At 39.6% G+C, this 21,319-nt stretch overlaps 1 protein-coding gene across 1 annotated transcript in view; it reads left to right on the top strand.

Annotated features, from left to right (window-relative positions):
* The window catches only part of LOC132384866 (potassium voltage-gated channel subfamily H member 4-like), a 217,383-nt gene that overhangs the window by 97,841 nt on the left and 98,223 nt on the right, over positions 1-21,319 (top strand). Inside the window, exons 3-4 of the mRNA XM_059956468.1 lie at positions 1,378-1,509; positions 11,245-11,375. Coding sequence (XP_059812451.1) covers positions 1,378-1,509; positions 11,245-11,375 — 263 coding nt within the window. The remainder of the gene's footprint in view (positions 1-1,377; positions 1,510-11,244; positions 11,376-21,319) is intronic.

Raw genomic sequence — 21,319 nt, 5'->3', positions numbered from 1 at the left:
GTGACTTGTGGGGTACCGCAAGGCTCAGTGCTGGGACCCCAGCTATTTACAATATATATTAATGATTTAGATGAGGGAATTAAATGCAGCATCTCCAAGTTTGCAGATGACACGAAGCTGGGCGGCGGTGTTAGCTGTGAGGAGGATGCTAAGAGGATGCAGGGTGACTTGGATAGGTTAGGTGAGTGGGCAAATTCATGGCAGATGCAATTTAATGTGGATAAATGTGAGGTTATCCACTTTGGTTGCAAGAACAGGAAAACAGATTATTATCTGAATGGTGGCCGATTAGGAAAAGGGGAGGTGCAACGAGACCTGGGTGTCATTGTACACCAGTCATTGAAGGTGGGCATGCAGGTACAGCAGGCAGTGAAAAAGGCAAATGGTATGTTGGCATTCATAGCAAAAGGATTTGAGTACAGGAGCAGGGAGGTTCTACTGTAGTTGTACAAGGCCTTGGTGAGACCGCACCTAGAGTATTGTGTGCAGTTTTGGTCCCCTAATCTGAGGAAAGACATTCTTGCCATAGAGGGAGTACAGAGAAGGTTCACCAGATTGATTCCTGGGATGGCAGGACTTTCATATCAAGAAAGACTGGATCAACTAGACTTATACTCACTGGAATTTAGAAGATTGAGGGGGGATCTTATTGAAACATATAAAATTCTAAAGGGATTGGACAGGCTAGATGCAGGAAGATTGTTTCCGATGTTGGGGAAGTCCAGAGCGAGGGGTCACAGTTTAAGGATAAAGGGGAAGCCTTTTAGGACCGAGATGAGGAAAAACTTCTTCACACAGAGAGTGGTGAATCTGTGGAATTCTCTGCCACAGGAAACAGTTGAGGCCAGTTCATTGGCTATATTTAAGAGGAAGTTAGATATGGCACTTGTGGCTAAAGGGATCAGGGGGTATGGAGAGAAAGCAGGTACAGGGTTTTGAGTTGGATGATCAGCCATGATCATACTGAATGGTGGTGCAGGCTCAAAGTGCCGAATGGCCTACTTCTGCACCTATTTTCTATGTTTCTATGAATCCTAATTAATTGACTCTGTAATCCTATGCCCCATCTGAAAGAAATAGTCATAACTAGTTAAGTTTCTTTAGGAGGCTGTGATATCTAGCGGTGATTTCCTGTAGAATGTCATTGATCTGAATTAGGCTGTCAATCAATTCAGCATTTGGAGTCATATATTTGTGTATTTTACACTAAGCCATTTCACACACTATAAAAGGTCAATGATAAATAACAGTCATGAAAGGAATTTCTGTAAGCACAATACATTAATGTTTGTTTGTGATGGAACCCTCAATGAGATTACTGAATCGTTTTGCTCCACTAACCTTTTCAACGTGAACCTTTCTGTTCTTCACTCACAGGAGCTGCATTCTGGTGTTTACTCGACATCGTCCCAATTAAGAATGAGAAAGGGGAAGTTGTACTGTTCCTAGTCTCTTTTAAGGATATCACAGATAACAGGAGCAAAATTCATCAGGGAGAGGGTAAGGAAGGTAGGAGCATCAATGGACTATGCTATTTCAATGATGTTATACAAATATTGTCACTTCTACTCAGTTCAAACCAGTCACCTCAGGCACAGATTTGATTTGCCACGTGGTTTAGCAGAACACATTCTTCGTGTCCTGTTCAGGTTTCTCGGGTCTTTTGAGGCTGGTGAATCCCAGAGAAATTTACCATTGGCCCTTGAATGTCTCCCTTGCAATGTCTGCTGATTATAATTTATGATAATAGAATAGCAAATCAATACTGTACTCTGTTATTTGGGAATGTTCTTGTGATTACAATTTATGCTATCAGTGTAGGTTATAAGCAGCAGACATCAATAGGAGTTCAGTAGCACAGATAACAGAGCTTTTGTGTCACACTCCAGTGATCCATCTTCAATCCTGACCTCTGTTGCTGTCACTGTGGAGTGTGCACGGTCTTCGTATGATTGCTTTGGTTTCCTCTGGGTGCTCCAGTTTTCCCAGCTTTCTAAAAATGTGCTTTTGATCTTTGAGTTAAACTCTCTCTCTCCAAAGCCTTGAAAATCTCAAATTTAATTATGAATGCTACTTCAGTCATTTGTACAAAATAGAGATTGTATTGACTGGCATTTGCAGTGATAGGCAACCCAACACACCTTCATATTAACTATAATGTAGACATATTCACAAGTTTGTAATATTGCTACAGCTCCTACCTGTTGGAATTAATGGTCTTGTTCACTTCATTGCTTTTGTTTACTTCAATATCTCCTGCATGCCAAAGTACAATTGAGAATTTCTCCCACTTTGTGATTGTAAAATATTTATAATAATACTCTTTATAAAAATCATCTTCTTGGTAATTTTTATCCTTTTCTACACCAATCTGAATGTTTAATTGTGCTGCAATTAATTAAAACCAAAATGCCTGAAGTCTGTTTCTTCTAAAGCAATGCTTGCAGACTGAAAAATCATAGCACAAAATCAATTTTGCCCAATGTGACACTAAAGCTCCTGACAATTGGTTTCATGCTGTAATGTGTCAGCATATACCTACATATTGGCTTAGATGCTCTAATGGCTATAGAGCACTGTCTAAAATCTAATAAGTTTTTTAATGAATCCCTTAATATTTCTTTATCATTGACTTCATGGGGTTTGTAAAACTGCTTTAGAATATTAACATTTGAAAATGCTATGATTTCACAACAATGGTTATTCACTATTGTAATCTGTTTTAAAATACAATTTCTGGTAAAGAAATTTAATATGATTATAATTTACTAATATTGTAAGAAATAGTTAATCATATTGGAGGTTATATACATATATACTGTACATACATTTCCCATAATGGTGCAGGAGTTCACTGTGAGTGGAATTTCAACATCATTTTGCTCTTTTAGAATGGCCAAGAGTGGAATCTAGTCTTCAACCCATTCTACCCATAGGAAGTACTGAGGCAGGTGTGGAGCATATTCACAACAATATTTAAACAAGATGGTAATAATATAGAGATGTAATGAGTCCTATGTTCTTAAGCCAGATTCTGTTCTCCTTTTGACAATCCTTCAACATTGACAACAACAATCAACAAGCCAGAAGTTCTGTACAAATTTGAATTCTCCAGGCCTACAATAAAAAGATTGAACTGCACAGTGAATCAATGTTTTTCCAGAAATTAGCCATATTCTGCAGTACACGCAACATGCAGCACTGGAAAAAAGTAAACAGTCGACGTTTCAGTCCGAGACCCTACCTCCACAAAGATGGACCCGAGAGGATGAGGGGTGAAGTAAAGACCTGTGAAGTTGATTGGTAAAAGAGATACAGGGCTGGAGAAGTGGGAATCCAATAGGAGAGGACAGAAGGCCATGGAAGAAAGAAAAGGAGGGGAGGAGCACCAGAGGGAGGTGATGGGCAGGTAACGAGATAAGGTGAGAGAGGGAAAAAGGAATGAGGAATGGTAAAGGAGGAGGGGTGGGGAGCATTACTGGAAGTCTGAGAAATCGATGTTCGTGTCATCAGGTTGGAGGCTACCCAGACAAAATATAAAGTGTTGTTCCTCCAAGCTGATGGCATAAACATTGATTTCTCGAATTTATGGTAATTCTTCCCCCGCCCTTCATCATTCCCATTCACATTTCCCTCTCACTGCCCATCCCCTCCCTCTGGTGCTCGCCCCACTTCCCTTTCTACCATAGTCTATCAGATTCCTGTTTCTCCAGCCCTTTATCTCTTTCATCAGTCAACCCCATATCTTTATTACACCCCTCCCATCCCGTTTTCACCTATCGCCCACATATTCACCTGTACCTCTTCCTGTACCGCCCCCCCCCCCCCGCATGTTCTCTCTGTTCAGTATCCCTCAGCTTCTCCAGTTTCTCCCTCAGCTTCTCCAGTTTCTCCCACTTCCCAAACATGTGGGTTGGTTAGTGAATTGTAAGTTGCTTTCAGTGTGCAGGTAGGTAGTGGAATCTGGAGGGAGTTGTTGGGAAAGTTGATTGAATGAGAATTAAATGGGATTAACATAAATATGTGCTTGATGTGTGGATTCAGCAAAAGGGATTGTTTCTATGCTGCCAGTATTTATGACTCTATTTAAAGAAGTGTTATTCATTGTGAACGATTCTGAAAAATAACTCCCCACCCTCTATCTTCAAATCATTTTTTAAAAAGAGTTTATTGTTTTCCACTTGATTCCAGATCTCCAGTATCCCCTGTGGAGAGCTTTTTTACTAACTACATATATCTTTCCACTTTTCATTTGCTTGCCTCCTCAATGAGGTTTGTACCCAGAAACATGAGTACAATTTTTCCAATGTAGCAGTTAATCTAACTAACCAGTTCTCACTATAAGTTGGTGGATATGCACAGAAAATAATTTAAATGGCTGATGAAATCTTTGACTTTATCTCAAGAGTGCTGGAAGCAAAGAGCTGGAAATTATATTACAGCTGGACAGAGCTCTTAGTGAACCCATTCCAGGATCCTGTCTTCACATCTGCAGGATACAGTACGTTGAGCATTGAAGCATTAAATCAAAGAACACATTGCACTAATTACTTCTACATCCCTTTGAACACTAATGAATTGTCTATTTGAGGTGTGTAAGATGACTAAAGAATTGACAGGGGAGATAAGTATAATCTATTTCCTTTCACAGGAAATGGAAATTAAGGGGTTATCTCCTTAAAACTAGAACCATAATGGCATTGAGAAGAATTATTCTGCACAAAGGCCAGGCCTATGAAAATGTTATAATTGGAATAGATGTCTCCTTTTTGGGGCAATGTTAATAGAATTGCTGGGTGGATGGATGTAAGATACCAATCAGATAAGAATCAGTAACTGAATGGCAGAATGGGCTCTGGAGCTTGAGTGGTCAGTTCCTCTAATGCGCCCAATTAACTATACTAATTTTGAATCTCTTTCAAGAATCAATATCTATTGGCAATATAGCTTTGGGCAATGAGCTGGAGTTGGTGGGAGTTGAATGATTATCATTAGTCTGCTGTGTAGCAAAATTGATTTATTTAGTAAACACTTATGGTAGGAACAGAGGAAGCAATAGTTTCTCCCTAGAAGAGAAGGGTAATTCCTTCAGAAAACGCAATGAGTGGAGGATCGTTACATTTGAAATGTGGTGCAAAAGATCATACTCAAAAACTTAACTAGTTACCATTGAGCTTGGTTGTCTGGAGGTTCACTCATTCATCTTTCCCCCTGATTTGCAACTAACCACAATCTTCAAAAACTATTTGTTTTCCAATTTCTTAACGTTCATCCACTCAGTAGAGTTGCCTGTTGTATAATTTCCATTGAGTCTGCAGTTGTTCCTTTAATTTCACTTAGCTGATAAATAAATAAATAAATAAATAGAATTTCCTTCCAGTTCATCTCATTTTAATTCTTATCATCCCAAGCTGTATCACACCCAAACTAATATCTATCATTATAACAATGATTGGCTACATCCTCATCGTTAACACATTTCAACAATTCAGCTTTACTGGTATAATCTGTAAATTCATTTTGACATTTTTCCCTCTCATGGCCCTTCTTGAATTTCCTCATTCCAGTCAACTCCACTCCTTAGGGATTTTCTTGTTATTTTAACAATCTGCAAACATCTTCTGTTGGTTTCTGGGTGTCTTCAATTATTGATGACATCCTGAGAACATACTTGTTCTGAAGATGTACACTCACTATTAATAAAGAAATCCCTCCTATTGACCTGCTCTGCTGAGTGAAGTTCCAGCTTTATGGTCAAGTTGATTATGTCCTCAGTCTGTGCTGATGGGTGACAAGTAATGATTCTGCTGTGCAGGAGCCAGACAATGTCCAGGTCCACAAAGATGGACCCTATTACTTTTAAATAACATTGCCACAGTTGGGTCCTCAACCATCAGAGCCACCTCTCACCAGAAACTTAACGGGACTGACTATTGAAAAGACAGGCCATAGTTTTAGCATTCTCCAATGAGTGACTTACCAATGAATACCAGAAAGTCTTTTGACTACCAAGAGAGATAAGAGTATGATGGAATGCTACTCACCCTGATTTACCTAATCTGGATAAGTATAATTCCAACAACACTCTGAACACTCAAACACAAGGCAGCCTACTTGATTAGCATCCAATCCATAATGATAAGCATGGATTCCCTCTACTGCGACTGCACCGATGAGTAAAATGTGCTTCAGCAACTCACCAAGCTTTGTTCGGCAGTATGTCTCAAGTCTATGATCTCCAGTATCTGTAAAGGCCCTCAGCAAGGACACAGCCATCTACAAGTTCTGCAAGTTCCCCTTTATGTATATTTTTTTGGTATTCTTACAACATTCATGAGCCTAGTCAAATAAATAATCCTGGCTTGGAAGTATATCTCTGCTCCTTCACCACTGCTGCATCAAAACCCTAGAACTCCATAATCCTAAGTATCTCCACCGCACTGATTTCAGTGGATCACCACCACCATTGTAAAGGACCTTGAGAATGGGATGTAAGTGCTGGCCTTTCCACCATTGCCCACATCCAGTAAACCAATAAAAAAACAGTTCTCTGAAAAGACTGCAAATTAATAAGAGCATTTAGCAAATGAAAAATATAAACAAATTTGCAGAATTAATAGGTAAACAAAAGATGTTGAAACATAAGGGCATCTCTGGTTTTCTCAAGTGTGTATAGAGATCCTGAGTCATTGAGTCAATTTGTCGTTGAGTCATAGATCGTGCAGCAGGAAAACAGATCCCGCACTCCACCAACTCCATGCTAACCATAAAGCAAAGACTGTTGACATTAATCTGACCTTATTCTCTCTCATGGATTCTTCCACTCGCCTACACACCAGGGGCAACCCACAGCGGCCAATTAACCAACCGACTTGCGTGCCTTTGGGGTACTGGAACACCTGCAAACAACACATGGGCAATGCCAGAGGTCAGGATTCAACCCAGTCAATGGGGCTGCAAGGCAGCAAGTCTGCGAGCTGTACCAATGTGCTGAACTTCAGCTGTCAGGCTGTTCCTTGGGAAGGTTCATAACAGTGCAGCACCTGGGATCTCATTGCACCTGACCAGTCAGCAACTCCACATCCAACTGAGGTAGTATGGATGTGAGTGGGTGGGGAGGTTACACACAGCAGGCCAAATCTGGCTCAGTTATGCAGAGTATCTATAGGGTGGAAATGTTTCCTTGGAATGAACATCAGTAATAAATGTCACATTCAAATTTGTTGACAATTTTAAACTTTGTTCACACTGTGATATGAATATTTATGTCTGATTTCCTCTAATAATTATTCTGTTTTTATTACCCTGAGATATAAATATTATAGAAAGTTCATCACTGGCAAGCATATGGCAAACTTAGCATCAATTATCATTTGAAAAGGCAACTAAAGAACGAACTTCAGGCCGATGAGAATGCTTAGTATTACAAAATGTCCCATGAGACACTGTAGAATAAAATGATGTGGAGCTACATAAGAACATATTAAGAAAGATGAGATAAAACTAGTTCAAATATGCATGTTTTCAGAAGTTTTTTTTAAATGATGAAAAGGAAGAGGCTTATGGAGGGAAATCCAAAGCCTTGGACCTTTGTAGCGTAAGTTTCCTCCTGGTTCTCCAGTTTCCTGCTATATCTCAAAGACATGTGGACTGATAGGTTAATTGGTAACTAAATTCCTCCTCGTGTGGAAGTGAGTTGCAAATTTTGGGGGGAATAGATGAGAATGTGTGGAGAATAGTGTAGGGGTAGTGTAAACAGGTTGGTTTAGACTCGATAGGCTGAAGGGCTTGTTTCCATACAACCTCTCTCTCTGACTTTATAATACAGTTGTCATTGGAGTTATCAAATTCAGGAATGATCAGGTAGCCAGGATTGGAATGCTGGTACAGAGGGTTAGAGGGCTGGAGGATTAGATTAGATTAGACAGATACTTCATGTTTTTTAATAAGTTTTTTAAATTGAATTTTCAAATGGTTACAAAAGGAAAAAAAAATTATCAACCCTTCCCCCCTCCCCTTAACCCCTCCCCCCTAACATATCCCTGTAGAAAGAGAAAAAAAGAAGAAAAAAAAGAAGGAAAGAAAGAATGCCTGGATATCGGAAGATCGGAAGATAATGTTATCTTCAGAGCACCTATATATTTAATCCTATCTTTTGTAAATAAGGGCGCCAAATTTTCAGAAATATTTCGTATTTATCTCTTAAATTATAAGTAATTTTTTTAAATGGAATGCAGCTAAAAGCTATACCTATTTTCATTTTCTTAATGTATGTTAAAATTATTTTTCTTTTCACCGGTCCATTAAGCCCATTAACATTAAAACTTTAAAAATTCAGTAAATTAGTCATTATTTTTAACAGGGTTACTCCAGTCTATAGTAATACTCAACTTTTCAACTTCCGTAGTACCTTGGGGAATCTTTTTAAAATTCTCCGTGTTGCTATGTGTCTCCCCCCCCCCCACCCCCGATTGTCCAGGCAAAGAAAGAAAGATTAAAGAAAAATGGATTATAAAGAAAAGAATAACAAAATACCCCCTACTAATGTTGTGAATAAAAAAAAACACAACATTACCCCCCTCCATTGTATGGGTCATGGCAATCGCCATGATTACACACGTGAATCCCGTAGCGATCGATCCGAAGTTCCCCCAGCTCCCCCATAACATAAAAAAGTATATATAAGAGAAGAAAAAATAATATCACTACTCTCAATTAATATTTCTCAAATTTTTACCTTTCTCCCCCTGTATCATATAATTAAGAATATATTTAAATATTCTTCCATCCTTAAATATCCATCAACTCCATTCACTGTCCCTGTCTTCATCTTTAATCCATTTCACTTTTAATTCTTTGGCTATGGTTAGCGAATATTTGGGAGTTCTTGTGCAAATTCTTCTGCATCCCGATAATCAGTAAAAGATCTTCTTTTTCCGTCATCTAAAAAAATTATCAGGGTTGCCAGGTGGCGCAATATAAATTTATAACCCTATTCCCATAAAACTTTTTTCGCTAGGTTAAATTCCTTCTTTCTCTTCAAAAGGTCATAACTTATATCAGGATAGAACAGAACTGTTTTCCCTTCTATCATCAATGGCCCATTTCGCTTTCTGGCACGTTGGGTGGCCGCCTTCAGGATCTTTTCTTTATCTTGATATCTTAAGCATTTTATCAAGATTGATCATGGGTTTTGATCAACTTGAGGTCTTGATCTTAAGGCTCTGTGAGCCCTTTCAATTTCAATTAACTGGGTTCCTTCTACCATTTCCAAAACTTCCGGAATCCAGTTTTTAAAAAAATTTATTGGATCCTCTCCCTCTATACCTTCTTTAAGTCCAACAATCTTAATATTATTTAGTTTGTTAAAATTTTCAAGTACAACCACTTTTTCCAACACTGTTTTCTTTCTGATGTCCAGGCAGAAATATTATCTTCCATTTTATTCACTCTATCAATGGTGTCTCCCATTATTTCTTCCAAGTTTTTAATTTTCTTGTCCATTTTGTCCTGTCTTTTCATCATTTTATCAAACAATCTTCATATTTTTAATATCTTTTTTATTACTTTTAATGCTTTTAATTCATTTATTATTTGCACCAAAGATTTTTTATGTCTCCAATATCACCTCCAACCTCTTCTTGTTGCTCTTCTTTGTTTGTCTCTTCATCTTCATCTGATTTATCCAGAGAATCTGATTCCACCTCATATTCACTTTCACTTTCAGTTCCAATCATAACTGGGATTTGTAGTTTGGGTTGCTCGTGTTTTGCGCATGCCCCTTCCTTCACGCATGCACAATTCCTGTTGCTCTTTGTTTTTGGAAATGGTTGATGTTGCCGCAGTTTCCTATTCTGTATCGCCGGAGGTAAAATGCACTTGAGCCCGAGGCTCTTTCATGGCGGCTGGCCTTGATTCTTTTCCCACTTGTGTTGTCTTCAAAGTAGTAGTTTTCTTCTGCTTCTGTTTAGGAGACCTATCTTAAGACAATCCTGAGTAGTTTATAAGTAATTTTTAAAAAGTATTTACTAGCTTTTCTTCACTTAAACATTATTTTACTGGTTTTTTTACGGGAGAGCTGGATTTCCACGTCTCGATCCTACGTCATCACGTGACGACCCTGACAGATACTTTATTGATCCTAAAGGAAGTTACAGTGTCACCGTAGCATTACAAGTGCAAAGATATACAAATATTAGAAGAGAATTAAGAAAGAATAAAAAAAAAGTTACCTCAAACAGTCTAACAGGAGGGGTTCATCACTTCCTCAGCTATGGGCTGACTCACTATAGAGTCTAATGGCTGAGGGCTAGAGTAACCTCATATAGTGCTCTTTGGAGCAGCTATATACAGGATGATACAGGAGATAACAAGACCATGGATAGAAGAAAGCAAGAATGTGGATATTAAAGTTAGGACACTAATTAATTGACAGGTGACATAACGGTGTAGAAGTGAAGTACAGTAATAAACGCCACACAAAATGACAGTTCAGATCAGTGACGGGTAACTTTAGATCTGGAGTCAAGAAGCACAATGTCAGTAAGATTTGCAATGACTGAACTCACCTAAGAACTCTTAGACATCATGATGAGGATCTTACGGGCCCATAGAAATGTTGTTGAACAGGAGTCCATTTAGCCTATCACTGCTGTGCCAGTGCAATCCTTTCAGTTCCACGTCACCATTCTAACTCAGACTCTGCAGGATACTGTATCTCATGTTCCTTTTCAAAAGGCTTCCTTACTTGCCTCCAGTTTTCTTGTAATTCCAGATCTTTGAAAAAGCATTCTCCTGATTTCCTGCCCAGCACTTTAAATTCATGCCCTGACTCCTGCACCATCTAGTAGGGGACCAGTTTCTGGCTATTTCTAAACTCACTGCAATCATGGTCACCTCCATCAAATCTCCCAGTATTCTTTCCCACACAGGTCAAAAGAAAAACATGCCTTCAAGGAAAGCAACCTCAATTTCAGCAGTTTAGTCATAATTTCTTCTTTGAGATCTGCAGAGTTCTTCTGAAAGACTAAGTTGCTGTTCATCCATAACGTCTTTATAAATCTGCAGCATTTCCTCAGTCCTTTCCAGATCAGCTCTCAGAAGGCAGTCAGCAACTAGAATAATCCTGCTGTTGCTGTCCATTTAGAGTGGCTGGGGACTCTCAATCATCCCCCGTCCCCCCACCGCCTGACTCTGTGCAGCCTGGTGTTCGTTAACACTCTCTCCTTCTGTTCTTCCCCGCAGAGGAGAAGCACAAAAGCAAAAAGGGAGGTGGGTCCCACTTCAGCGCCGCACGTAGGCAGGGCCGGACAGTCCTCTACCATCTGACCAGCCACCTTCAGAAACGAGACAAAAATAAAGTTGCTTTGAATAATGTGAGTATGCCCCTTCTCTGTGTATATAACAATTTTATTGCTCTGTTAGGAGAACGAATGGCACAAATCCTTTATTTCCTGGCATGTAAACCATGGTTTGAAACCTTGTGCTTTTGTTTATTTTACAATTGTTCTGCTCCTGTTTGCATTGAACAACTTTGTTAAAGAGGTAAGGAATTGCCGAGAGCCTTAAGGCAGTGTCGGGTGATTGACATGCTGGTGAATTTTAATTAAATGACACCAGGCTTCTTCAGGATGAGGGCCTGCCAAGCATTCAGCACCAGCCCACTAATTCAATGGACCAAGGGCCTGTGGAGGAGCCACAGGTGACATTGAATATTCGTAGGTCATGGAGTGACGCTCAGCTCTGCAAAATCAGGGAAATGAATCTATGCCTCTCCTGAATGCACACTGTAAACCCTAGATTACCAAACAGCAGTAAAGTAGCTAATGAGTCACTTGTGAATAATAGGAACACGTGCAGAACACAATTTGATTTCCCATTCTGAGCAGCAGGGTGAGCCAACTATCATGTTTTGCTGAGAAATTATACCTTATGTTCCTGTTGTGGCATGCGTTTAACTATAATCAACTCTCCCCTAAGTGTTCTGGCTAATCCTCTATTCATCCCTACATGTCCGTCCTTTGCTGTCATCTTTACTGGGTTGCAATCAGGGTTCATTGCCCTCCCTTACTCCAACCCATCAGTATGCATTAAACATAATGGCACTGTTCCATCTCTGACTCATAGCCAGATTTCTATATTTGTTACAGGAGAAATTTTGGAGAATCAGGGAGGTATTTCAGGTCCTTTTTGCCTATTTTCTTGTGTCATGCTCTGCTGGAAGTGTGACTACTGTCAGAGTCACAGATGGTGGTTTTTAAGCATTGTATATGCAAGTTGGCTCCAAAACAAGATACCTTTAAGGACCAAAGGATACTATTTAAAGACTGACAGAAATCTTTTAGTGGTTGCAATCAATATACTCGAGAGGAACGAGAACCGTCTCCTGATTCGCAAAGGGCAAATAGCTTCTGGCAGCCGCTGAGCCAACGAGGGACGGCATGGTAGCGTAGCAGTTTGCGTAACGCTATTACAGTCCCAGCCGCCAGCAATCGGGGTTTAAATCCCGCTGCTGTTCGTAAGGTGTTTGCATGTTCTCCTCGTGACCTTGGGGGGTTTCCTCCAGGTGCTCTGACTTCTTCTCACAGTCCAAAAACGTACAGGTTAGGTTTAGTAGTGTGTGGGCTTGCTATGTTGGTGCCAGAAGTGCGGTGACATTTGCGGGCTGCCCCCAGCGCAAATTGGGACTGTGTTGGTCATTGACGCAAGCAACACACTTCATTGTAGGTTTCGGTAATTCAATGTACATGTGACAAATAAAGCTAATCTTGATACGCCATCCTCTGCTTTAATCCTGTGCACACCATTTCTGTAGGTTTTGAGGAGGCTCATGTGGATGCCACAGGTGAGGCAGAAGGCCCACCTTCCACCGTTTATGCTGGGCTGGATGCTCTCAACAAATGAGCATGCCTTTCTCAGTAACGCAAGAGCTTCTGCAGATGTTGGAAATCCTGAGCAACACTCAAGATGCAGGAAGAAATCAGCAGGTCAGGCAGCATCTATGGAAGGGAATAAACAGTCGGGCTAAGACTATTCATTAGCCAACGTCTCTCAGTGCCCTTCAAAATGCTCCTCCATTTCAAATAGCCACAGACCTCTCTAGAAGTGGGGTGTAAGACTTTCTCAAAGAGGCATTGAGAAGCCAAAATCTATCTCAGGGCAGTACAGATGTTACCAATTGTTCAGAGCACTTGGAAAATAGCAGATTATATATGAGGCACTGACTGGGAAAAGTTATTATTATGTGGTTCATGAGAGCTTCAGCGTTAACTTCCATGTACCAAAGTTTCTGTGGATCTTGGATTTAGACTGATAGACATAAGGGAGCAGATTAGGCATTTGTCAGTCCGCATCATTGGTATTGTCATGGTACCAGTGTTGCAGATTTCATTACAATCTCCCCTTCAGGGAATTGCATAATCTAGGTGCTCATGCCTGGAATAGTGTGTTGCCATGAGTTCTTGTGCCTTTCTGTCTGTCAAAACTGATGTTAAGTCCATGCTCCCAAGGAATTGGTCAAAATGAGGAAATAAGCTTTCCCTTCTCCCCTTATTCCCAGACAAGGTTTTGCTAGAGAATTGTATCTCTTCCTGGCATTGAAATCACCCAAGATGACCAATTGCTCTCCCTTTCAGATGAGTCTTTCCAGGATCAAAGAGACAACCTTGTTGGCCACATGCCGTGGTTGCGGTGTTTGTGCTCATGGTCACAGGAAACTCATTCCACACTGCAATGAATCAGAATCAGAATTAGGTTTAATATCACTGGCATATGTTGTGAAGTTTGTTAACTTTATGGCAGCAATACAATGAAATACATGATAAATAAATGTAGGAAAAAAATGCAGAATTACATTAAGTATATATATGTCTATGAAATAGTTGTTAAAATAAATAGTGCCAATTAACAGAAATAAAAAGGTAGTGAGGTAGTGTTCATGCGTTCAATGTCCATTTAGGAATCGGATGGCAGAGGACAAGAAGCTGTTCCTGAATCGCAGAATGTGTGTCTTCAGGTTTGATGAGCAAAGGACTATGGCATGTTCACATTTCCCACAAGGAGAGTCACTGAGCCACCAACCCAGCTCATTCCTAACTCTAAGACCCACCCCATGAAAATTGCATTTCTCCTTTTGTTTGCCCTACCGCCTTGTTCATTCAGCTGCCTATTTCTTGCCCACCATGTTTCACAGGGGCAGTGTTGTCAAAATACAAAGCATCTCAGTTCCTGGGCGATGATAACGGATCCACTGGGACGATCTGGGAGGGTCCTGTGGTGCTAAAAGGGGTTGAGTGAAGTGAAGGAGAGCTGAAGGGAAGGGGGCCTCCAGCTTCGTTGGTCCTCTAGGGGACTTTATCCCCCATCCTGCTGTGCACAGCAACATCCTGCAGTTCGTAATAATGTCAAGTTTTGCACCATTTCCTGTTCTGTATCCCAGCCCCACCACCGCTGAGGGAATGCAGTTTAGGAGCATAAAGTGCACCCTCTGTTTCCAAGGAAACAACTTCAGCCAATTCCTCTCAACTAAGACTCCAACACCCTATTCAAACTTCACAAATTCCATTGTAGTTTATCTAGAGCCAGCACACTCTTTCTGGCAAAGAATTGAATGTCTTTATTCTTCCAGGTCAGTCCCCTAACAGAAAGTAGAACCACCAGCAAAGTGAAATGGCAGGCAGCTCTCACACAGATCCTACATGAATGTATAATCCCAATATATTAACCTTTCTAAAAAATAATAAAATCAATAGTAATGAACTTGCCTGTAAAATAAAGAAGTTAACATGTTTGAAATTTATCAGTTTCAGAACAGCACTTCCTATCTTCCTAAGGGGCTGTCTGAAACCCCCCCCCCCCAAGGGTGAAATCTCCTCTTTAAGCCCTGCAGTAAAGAGGGTTGCAGTGAAATCAGCTGTAGTGTAACACAAGAAAGCAAGACCACTCTGTGAAATGCAAAATAAACTGCCTTGTATAGGCACAAAAGCTTTGCCAACTGCACATCCCCCCATTAACCTTAATCAAGCTTCCCTTTGCTGGAAGGATTTCTGTGGCTTTGACAGCACATCACTTTATGCTGAGTTCATTTCTGTCACACTTTGACAGATTGCATTAGTACTTTGTAGAACAAAGTATAATTCTCCATCAACTTCAATCAGACAGAACCAACTTGAAGCAGACACTGTGTGGTTAAAAGAAACCCATTTCATTAACAGCCTGACGATTGAATGTTCTCCTTTGCCACAGCTTAAAGTCTACTTGAACTACATTTCTGTGATATGAATGCACTTTACACATCCAGTTTTCTAATAATCTCCTCAGATTTTCAGTATTTCAGGAAAGAATGTGATTTCAATACAAAGATGTGATATTCAAAAAAATAGAGCTTATTTTGCCCATGTAAAAATAAGTAGTGCAGTTAATAAACAGCCTTCCTAACTTTCTTGATGATCTTTCCAACTAAAGTCATGCACAGACAAGATATATATCATTTTATTTATCAAAATTTTGGATTAATCTTTCTCTTCCTGTTTAATGAAATAGATTCAAGCAGAAAATGCCTAAACAATATGTACTTCAGTAATGCAGTATATCTACTGATTCCACTGTGCAGACAATGATATGATGTTGCCCTCCATCACTGATTAAGTCACAGTATTATTTCTGTCTGACTTTTTAGTCATGTTTACCATCATAATAGGTACAAATAGAGATTCAGCAGCTGTTGGGCAGATGCATCCAGGAGTCAGGTGGACATAGGTTTGGCTCTGATTGTTATCCCCCTGTTGATACTTAAGTAAAGGGAATTTAACCTTGCTGGATTGAATGGTAGTTTAAATTCTAATCAAATGCTGATCTCTACAGACTTTAGTGGAGAACAAAGTCAGGTGGGGTTGTGAAACCAGTGTGTGCACGATCATACTGATTTTCTAATGGATTGGTTAGATTAGAATTGCTTTCCTTGTTCTCTAAATTCAATCTGTAGATAATGGCTATGACAAGGAGACCAGGACTGCAAATCAAACCCACCCTGACAAGCAACAAGTGAGTGTGGTGGGGAGAAAAAGAAGAGAACATTTTAAAAGGAAGATAATGTTCACTGTATTTCTCTCCTCAGCTAGACAATCCTTAGTGTACAAATTGTTATCAGCTTCCAAAGCTTGGCTTCACTGAAGTCGAGGAACCAAGTTTTGCAAGAGGAATTCACTACATTGACCCAACTATATCAAAGGTTTAGCACCAGATAGTGAATGGCAATTTTTTTAATTCATTGGAAACTAAACCCTACAAAGAGAAATACATATTATTAACCACGTGTAGCAAATTTTATCTAAAGGCTACACTATAAACTGTATATAGTCACCCTTATGTATTAGTTCCTTGTGATCAGACCTCAGACTCTGTGCATTTTAAATAGATTTATTATGTATTATTTGTTAGACTATATCTTAAACTCCCTGATCTGGCTTTGAAGTCCTAAGAATTTTACTTTGCTGCGATTTCCATGTAAATAATTGTCAGAAGTATTTTAGCAGACTTAAAAAATGACCAGTTGTCAGTAGTTAGTTATTCTGGTTAAGAGATAGTCCCCATCCTAAAGGTCAAATAGCATCTATGGAGTGAAATAAAGAGTCAACGTTTCGGGCTGAGACCCTTCATCTCCATATATTGAAAGGTTATTGAGGACACTACTGGAGAACGTCCATAAAAAACAAAGAAAAATCCTGCAATAAACCTGCATTTCAATGAGAGGAGAAATGCAAAGAAGAGACTTAAGCATCCTTTCTAGAGCCAGCGTTCCTATTTGTTTGCCAGCCGATTGCTTTCATTATAAGTGGAATTAGAGATAATGCAGGCTACCACTGACAAAGCGACAGCTAATGTCTGCAAATGCACACTGAACACTCTTGTCCATTTAACTGTCACTCACTGTGATGGAGAGGTTTGGAAGGCACAGCATGCCTGTCAAATGTGATTCATTTATTTGAATTGGCTGAATTGGGAAAACACTTTATGGCTTCACTTGCCCTTTGCAAGCTTCATGATGCAACTCAGTTAGACCATAAGACATAAGACCAGAATTAGACTATTCTGCCCAGTGATTATGGCTGATTTATTATCCCTTTCAACTCTATTCTCCTGCCTTCTCCCCATAACCTTTGACATCCTTGCTAATCAAGAACCTATCAACCTCCGCTTTAAGTATACCCAATGACTTGGCCTCCACAGCCGTCTGTGGCAATAAATTCACAGATTCACCACCCTCTGGCTAAAGAAATTCTTCCTCATCTCTGTTCCAAAGGGCACCCCTCTATTCTGAAGATGCACCCACTGGTCCTGGACTCTCCCATTTTTGGAAACATCCTTTCAACATCCACCCTGTCTGGACCTTTCAATACTTGATAGGTTTCAATGAGATTCCCCAGTATTCTTCTAAACAACCAGCAAGTCCATGCCAAAGCCATTAGTTACTCAGCATATATTAACCCTTTCATTCCCAAACCATTCTCTTAAATGTTGGTAACCTTCTTGCTGAACAGTCAGAGGTTCAAGTTCCAACCAACAACTTCAAGCATTAAGTTCTAGATTGATGTAGTGGAACACTGTTGGAGCTGTTGCCTTTTGATAAGATGTTAATCCAAAATCCTGTCTGCCCCTTTGGGTGGCTATAAACAATCACACAGACCAATTTCAGAGGACTAATTGATAACTGTTTATTAAACTGTTTATTATTGTTACATGCACTGAGAACCAGTGAAAAGCTTTGTTTGCATTCAGACAGTTTATTCCATTAAAAAGCATATCAGGGTAGTTACAGTAAAAGTGCAGTGTTTTTTTATGTGTGCCATACTCTGCCAGAGCCTCAGTGACCACTTTTTTCACAGTGGTTGTCTTGGAGGAAAGATTCTGTGAGTGGTCCCCCATGTCCTCACAGTGCAGTGTTCTTTTTTTTATGAGGCCGAGTTGCGAGCTCAACACTCAACCTGGCACGGATGGAAAGCGTGTCTGGGAGCGGCCCGACTGGACTCGAACTCAGGAACCTTCGCTCCGGAGTCTGGCACTGATGTCACTGTGCCACCAGCTGGTAAAAAGTGCAGTGCAGGTCGTCAATTAAGGTGCAACGATTGAGTTGGCCTCAGTGTCCCAACCAATGTCTTCTACTTGTTAACATCGCTATCACAAATTACCCAGCCATTGTTATATCAGAGTGAAAGCTTGTTTTGCACAAACTTTCCAATATTGCAGCAATGACTACAATTCATTGGTTATAAAGTAGTTTGATATATCTGAAAAGAACATGAAAATCAGTGCACAAATTTCAGTTTTTGTGTCCTGAAAAAAGGCATACCTTACTTGAACAAGAAAACCCTTGTAGCGGAATAAACACAAGAGATTCTGCAGATGCTGCAATTCTTGAGCAACACATACAAGATGCTGAAAGAAGTTGTCCTGATGAAGGGTCTTGGCCCAAAACACCTACTGTGTTTTAAAAAAATTCCTTTTAAGTGGTATAGCTGTTGGAAATCTAAAGTGCACGGACAGAAAATGCTGATAAATCTCAATCTGTCAATCAGTCCCTGTGGAGTCAATACGCAAGTTCTCACTTCAGGCACGGACCTTTCAAGGGACCTTCGAGGGATCATCAAGGGACCTGAATCACTCACTCTGCAGGGATTGACTGACCTGCTGCTTCCAGCAGTTCCTCTCTTCCAGGAAAACATTTACATTAATTTCACCCGTCAGTCACACTGAATTAAAACTGAATTACAGGTCTCCACAGTTCAAAGCTCTTATCTGCCATGAGTTGTTGATAAAAGGAAAGGGGTAATTTCAGTTACCCACACTTTCTGGAGGTAATAAGATGACATTTCCGTAGGCTGAAGTTTTCTAGACTTGGATCTTCTCAGGTAAGGTAAAGTGAGGTACAACTTTCAGAAAGTATTTCTTCTGAATCAATACCAAATTGCTGTCTTTTCCTTGATGTAGAAAAAGAACTGCCTAATTGTGTGTTGTCATCCCTAAGTAAAATTAAATGAACTTTCTAGCACTATTATTTTATTGACTTCTATAGTTTGAAGTTAATTGGAAGGAGATTCAGTTTTTCATTGTTCCATTAATCTCTGAGATAAGTCTGGTATGTATCATCTTGTATGGACAAATAATGTCTGTGGATCCTCGTAAATGCTCTATGTCTTTCTCTGCCCTGTATGTTGCTGTGAGTGACTCCTGTTGATGTTGGTTCCTTACTCTCTCTTTATTGTTACTCCATTTGCATGTACTCAATGGACAGGAAACTGAAAGCTCCCAGTCGGGAATGTTTGTAAGTAAAACCTGATCATGTATCAATAAGCCCCTAATTGCTGCTATTGACACACTGGTGCACAGACCATGCTGTTACACGCAGAAAGCACTTAAATAATCTCAAAATGTGGCACTCGCAATGGAACTGAATGCAAGAAACAGAACCTGATTAATAATTAGGTTGCCTACAAGTATGACATTAGATTTACATTAGACAGAAAATGAAGCCACCTGACAGAAATACAGTTTATTAGAGGCCCCTGGGTATAATTTGCTTCTCATTTGGGACTCTGCATTTGCAGCAAATTCTTTCATTGATTCAAGGTTTACAATGCAACAATTTGCCAAGACTTCAATGCCCGCACAAAATGGTTTCCATTTTGCCATAACAATTAAGTTGTAGCATAATGCCAGAGTTGGTAGTTCATTGTTAGAGGCCCTTGAAGTAAACAGATGGACTTGGCATGTTGATAATCCAGAAGATCTGAGCATCACAAGCAAGGCCAACATTTAACACTCATCCATATGCTCCCTTGAGGAGGTGATAATGAACATCTCCTTGTTCCACTGTAGTGAAGATAGTCCCACAGCACTTTTGGGTGGGGAGTTTCCAGCTTTTAGAGCAAGTGACGGTGAAGCAATGGAAAAATGCTGAAGTCAAGACCGTAGAGAGAACTCCTAAATAATGGGATTCCTACACACCTGCTTCCCTTGTTCTCAGAGGTAGAGATGCAGATGGAGGAGATATTGCCTAACAGAAGCCTGTTTTTTGCTGGTATTTGTGATGCTACAACTAGAGACACAGTGTGCTAGTTTAGGACAAAGTAAATTAACTGGATGAAGGGCATATCCTCGGCAATTCATTAAGTTTACCTCAATTTAAGTGTTCAAAGGCAAGTCTCTTCTACCCCTTTCTAAAATTATCCTGATTATAACCTTTGGAGGGGAGTTTCATACATGACTGCTTACATGCATTGTCTGGACAGGTGAATTGCAGTTCGTTAGATGCCATACATGAGGTAATACCTAAGCTAGTTTGTGACTAGAATTTTTAATTTAATCCAAATTTTCTGTTCTTTTTTTCTGGGCCTGTACTTTCCCACACCACAACTGTTTATCTAATTCCATCTTGAACATTATGCTTCATAGCAGCAATCCCTTGTTAGATAACATTCAAAAATTGAAGGCACTTAATGGGATTTTAATTTTAAGAATGTCATATGTCCTGCTTGTAAACTAACTTAGAGCAGAAGTCTGAACCATCAAAAATCCAAACTTAATGAAACAAGTTATCTTCAAGATGTACTAATTAATACAAACAAGCCAAATGAATATAATAGGCAATTTATGTAGTTTTATATTGTGCTATGGTATAATAGTATTTATTTACTCATAAAGCATAAAATAAGTAGAATGGCATTTAAAAATATATCAAGTGCATAAAATCTGATTTTACCCATAACCTGAATACCAAGGAATTTCAGTCAGAACTTCTTTTGCTTAACAGTGTACTTCGGAATTGATGTATTATTGTCACGTACAGTGAAAAGCTGTAAGAATGTGACAATAATCTGAGCCACCAACTTAGTGCAGCACTGAGGGAATGCTGTGCTGTTGGAGGCACCATCTTTCAGATGAAGCATTAAACTGACGTTCTGTTTGTTTCTGAGAAGTGTCCCAGAACAGTAACCTCTCCATTGGGCACCAAGAATATTCAATGTACCTCCTCTTCCATGCTTGTCAAAATGTCAGTTCAGACCGTGTCAGTGGACTGTTGCTGGTTGAGGAGATAGTATTCAATAAAATAGGCTAAAATATGTGAGTTGTTTATTTTAGGAATAACCCTCAATCTTTCTTTATAAAGTGCAGGAATTAAATAGTCATCAAAGCAATTAATTCAATAATAAAAGAAGACTTAGACCCAGACAAAATAAGATTTCTGTAAATAAACCTGCTGCTTAAAAGTCTGTGTTGTTTACGCAAAGTGAAGTGGTGGAAGAATTTTATTCCAACTTCTTTT

This window comes from Hypanus sabinus, chromosome X1 (assembly GCF_030144855.1).
Source record: "Hypanus sabinus isolate sHypSab1 chromosome X1, sHypSab1.hap1, whole genome shotgun sequence".
Classification (NCBI taxonomy): Eukaryota; Metazoa; Chordata; class Chondrichthyes; order Myliobatiformes; family Dasyatidae; genus Hypanus; species Hypanus sabinus.
This window is presented reverse-complemented; position numbering and strand designations above follow the sequence as displayed.